The sequence below is a fragment of the Zea mays genome, chromosome 2, assembly GCF_902167145.1.
Source record: "Zea mays cultivar B73 chromosome 2, Zm-B73-REFERENCE-NAM-5.0, whole genome shotgun sequence".
Classification (NCBI taxonomy): domain Eukaryota; kingdom Viridiplantae; phylum Streptophyta; class Magnoliopsida; order Poales; family Poaceae; genus Zea; species Zea mays.
Genome location: NC_050097.1, coordinates 192,451,512 through 192,456,256, shown reverse-complemented (window position 1 = coordinate 192,456,256; position 4,745 = coordinate 192,451,512). Strand labels below are relative to the sequence as shown.

The window sequence follows — 4,745 nt, the reverse complement described above, 5'->3', positions numbered from 1 at the left end:
ACAGCCTTTTTTGCGGTTTACTTCACCGATGCTTGTTTTTACAGCTCTTATTTGTATTCCAAAAAAATAAAGAGACTGCATCAGATAAGGTTATCTCTGGTCAAACGACAACGGTATTTATCTTGGATTTTTGTCAGCAGCAGCACGGTCATACTATTATTATCTCGTGGTCCCCCGTCACGGGCGCATCTCAGAGGCACATGTCAAAATGTTGCACCGCTAGCAGCAGCAACGACCACCAGTACGCTTGGTTGATGTAGTACGGCTCTGCACCGTACCGTGCCAGACATGTAAGTACCAGACCTGAAGACCCGTGCATTAACGTAACACGCAGGGCTAGAGCCATCGACCACGTGGTGGTAGAGCCGGAGTATCATGCGGTTGGCTCCAATTGGGAATGCATTGAGTTAGAAAGCTTTATTTTAATTGGCCATCCTAGTATACCAACTATTATTAAAATTGGGATGCATTGAGCCAGAATAAATATCTATTACTGTATTTATGATGTGTTTGATTTAAGGTCAAATTAGGATGAGGTGTGACATCTTTTTCTCGATTTTTTGATCATGCCGTCACTAAAAATTGCTCTGTCACTTTGTCTCCGTGTAACTCTTCAAACACTATAAAAAAATATAACCACTCATTCAATCTTTCCTGGTACGTCTAACAAATAATATGTTAATCCTGGCTTGTCGGTTGAAGTTGACGACCGATGGCCACATATACGGTCAAACTCCGCCGGCAGAGGCGACCTAGCAGACGAGCACCGAGGTGCATATATATCGGGTAAACCGCCTAGTGTATTCGAGTTCATGATACCCATGGCCATATCTAGGTGCAACATGCAGCCATCCTCTTCCCAAAACCACCATTCCACCAAGACGTTCTGGCGAGCCACTGCCCGCTAGGCGCTGGCCTGGCTAGTCTGGTCAGCCGTTCAGGCAAAAAGAGGGCAACCATGAAAAGACAAGAGGATAAAAGGATCACCTCGCTGCCTGTCGCTCCCACTAGCAGCAGCAGGCACCGCCTACCCTCCCTCGACCTCGAGGCTTCACGCTTCAGGGATCAGGCCCATCCTCCTGTTTCTGTTCCTGCTACTGTGCTCTTCTCATCTTTCTCTCACATCGCTTTCTTATCGGACCCCTCCCTTACGAAGTCCAGACTCCAGAGACCTCTCTCGTCGTCGCCGAAGCATCACTCGCAGCTGCCCTCGCCACTTGCCGCCGCCCGTGCTCTACATCTCTCTCTAGCTAGCTGTCGCAGCCACATCTTTCCGGCTTGTACCACTCGATTTGCTAAGTGTTGTCTCTCTTTCTCGCGACCAAGCTCCTCATGTCGCTTGGCAAAAGAGACATGAGTCAGGAGCGCCTGTACCAAGATCGCAAGGACGTGCCGCCCATCCACTTCACCACGCCGCCGCCGCCGCCATCCCACCACCACCCCCAGCAGCACGGTAGACACGGTGAGCAGCAGCAGCAGCTGGAGTGCTTCTCCGATGAGGTGGACAGCCGCGGGAGCGCCGAGCGGAAGGAGCCCGCCAGTGGTGGGGCACCGGTGGTGCCGGGTGGCGGCGACGACGGGGCGAGCATCGAGTTGTCCAAGAAGCGGAGGGGCCGGCCCCCGGGGTCCAAGAACAAGCCGAAGCCGCCCGTGGTGGTCACGCGGGAGGCGGAGCCGGCCGCCGCGATGCGCCCCCACGTGATCGAGATCCCCTGCGGCTGCGACGTGGCCGACGCGCTCGCTCGCTTCGCGGCACGGCGGAACCTCGGGATCTGCGTGCTCGCGGGGACGGGCGCCGTCGCCAACGTGTCGCTCCGCCACCCGTCGCCCGGCGGGCCCGCCGTCATGTTCCACGGGCAGTACGAGGTCCTGTCCATCTCCGCCACGTTCCTGCCCCCCGCCATGTCCGCCGTGGCGCCGCAGGCCGCCGCCGCCGCCGCGTGCCTCTCCATCTCGCTGGCGGGGCCGCACGGGCAGATCGTCGGCGGCGCCGTGGCCGGCCCGCTGTACGCCGCGTCCACCGTCGTCCTCGTCGCGGCCGCCTTCACTAACCCCACCTTCCACCGCCTCCCAGCGGACGACGACGCGTCCGTGTCCGTGTCCGTCTCCGTCTCGCTCTCCGCCGGCAGCGGCGATCCAGCAGACGAGCACCGAGGCGGCCACCAAGACCGCAGGGAGCAGCCGCCGCAAGAGCATCGTCCTCTCGCCGTACGGCGCCAGCCCGCGCCGCACCCTGCCTCGGCAGCGCAGACCGTGGAGCCGTGCGGACCACCGGATGTGCCCATCTACGCCGCTTGCCACCCGCAGCCGCATGACGTGATGTGGCCGCCGCCACCTCGCGCGCCGCAAATGCCGCCGCCGTACTGATCGCGTACTCGGTGATCAATCGTCGATTCGTCGGTGGTACGTGTCTACTACTGCACTCGCTCTACATGTGAGCAGGTTAGTGACGTGACGCGGTGCGCGCTCCCGCGCTCCATCTACATTGACCTTAGCTGCTGGCCAGCTCCTAGCTAGCTAGGGTTTAACTCTCCCTTTTCGCGTTGATCTGCATTACAAGAAGATCGCACGCTGCTGCTATTGTTTCTTTCAAACTAATTGGAACAAGCAGTGCATGAGTTCTTGTGATCTTTTTCGGTGATTGAAATTTAACCGGATCTGGGACGGTGGAAATTCTCGAGTAGTTTGAACGTGCGACTGTTTTGATGGTTCGTTCGTTTCATCCATTCATTTTCGCAAAGAAATTAAAACCAGCCAATCAGTAACACGATCTTGATCTAGTCATGTGTACAGCAGTCTTCTCCATAGTTGCTGGCCAAACTTCTATAGCTGTTCTGACGTTGGAATAGCTATCAGGTCAGCCGCTAGGTGCATGAACCCATTCTCTGGAGTCACTGATTGGTGCTTCTCTTCTGTATGGGCCTTGGACGATGCCAGCAGAACACTGTATGTTTGGTTGGAACCCGTAGAAATCACAAAGAATCTAGGGCATTGCGTCGGTTGTGGTTGTTGTTGGACACCAAAACGAGCGGATGGTCCGCGTGTCCCAATATTAGATTAACTCGGATATATATCAATTTCGTGCGTGGTTATCCATCTAATCACGTGAAAGTTTGTTGGCCATCTCTTAAGAACAGGTCCAGACCTCCTCCCCTATAAATATAAAGGGGTACGGCCGATTGAGAACCCCCGAACACATTCCAATCGAATCAATTACATTATTTACTTTTCCTACTCTAGGAGTAGATGTAGTGTAGTTCTAGTTGTAGCCTTCCGCATATCCACCTCTACCCCTATTCGACCCTACGTCGTCTAGATTCGTCTTGGGTGGCCTGCCGATCCTAAGACGACCTTAGGATCTCACCCCTCCCGGGGGGCAAGATCTAGTTGTCCACTCAAGACCTCTTCCTCGAATTGATCTCTTAATTCCTAGGCGACTCCACGTCGTCTGGGGACGCCCCGGGTGACCTGTCGACCCGGAGCACCCTAAGATCTCTTTCCCCAGGGAATGAGATCTAGATTCCAGCAAGGAGGAGGAAGACGACCCTGTGGCCAAGTCGCGGACAGTCCGGTCCAGAGCTGCGAACCGTCCGGCGTGACGCAGGAAAGACACCGCTCCTGCGCCTAGGTCGCGGACCGTCTGGCCCGGGGCCGCGGACCGTCCGCGCCTGACCAGAGAGCACCACTGTCGGTTCTTGTTGAGTGATTGGCGCCCGAAAAAGGTGTCAACATACTTTTTGGCGACTCCGCTAGGGAAGAGGTTGCAAATCTACAAAATTAGGCTTACATGGCTGATTCTAAAGATCTCAACAGCGCTTCTCCAAACAGCAACACTTGGCTGACTAATTTATCGGCCGCTGAGCATGAAAGATTAAAAGATGACATAAAGAAAATAGACGAGGAGGCCCAGCGACAAACAGAGCAGGTGTTCAAGGTGGCGGATAAGTGGTTCCTCTCACATTTCAGGGTAGATTGCCACCAGAAGACCGTCCAAGAGAGGGAGATAAACACCGAGTACATGTCAGCCGTGCTGCAACAGCTCCTGATGCCAGGTCAGCCGATGATATTCCATTTATTAAAATTTCTTTTGATAATCGGATTAAAAGTATACAGGATATAGAAAGGATGGCACATGCATTAGGAAAAACTCACATGCCTAATTTTTTATCACATAAATTAGGTGCCAAAACAATTGCGCCAAACACATCGGCAACAAATGGGTTTCCCCAGCCATATTCTGGTATGCCGATGGACTCATATTCAGGACGACCGTCACCACCATCTTCGCTAAATGGTGAGTCAACTCTGAGCACGGCCAGACCGTCCGCATACGATCGCGGACCGTCCGGCCCTCCGTCAGACCGTTCGACACCCTACGCCGGACAGTCCGGAGTTACACAGAGCTCACCACAAGGGTCACATGTGTTGCCTGACGTGACCGGACAGTCCGAGGATAGTACCAGACCGTCCGATCCACCCGCAGACCGTCCGATTGTGCAGGTCGGACCGTCTGGAGCACCAGAAGTCACCTGTGATCCGCCTAGTGCGGAAGGCCGACATAAATATAACCGGCCACCCAAGCCCCAAGAACCAAAAAAGTCACATGTCCCTGAGCTTGTTTGGCCCACTAAGGCCAAACCTTCTGTTCGCTCTCACCCGCACTCGACACAAAAGGAAAAAGTTAAGTTCACATTTAATATTACTAAATGTGATAAAATATTTGATGAGTTGCTTAAACATGGTAA

General features: G+C 54.3%; 1 protein-coding gene across 1 annotated transcript; it reads left to right on the top strand.

The window, feature by feature from the left end:
* Nucleotides 1-984: 984 nt before the first annotated feature.
* On the top strand, nucleotides 985-2,631 carry LOC103647499 (AT-hook motif nuclear-localized protein 17). Its single transcript, XM_008672032.4, has one exon. It carries the CDS (start codon nucleotides 1,333-1,335, stop codon nucleotides 2,365-2,367), a length of 1,035 nt encoding a protein of 344 aa, XP_008670254.1. The 5' UTR covers nucleotides 985-1,332; the 3' UTR covers nucleotides 2,368-2,631.
* Nucleotides 2,632-4,745: the final 2,114 nt, after the last annotated feature.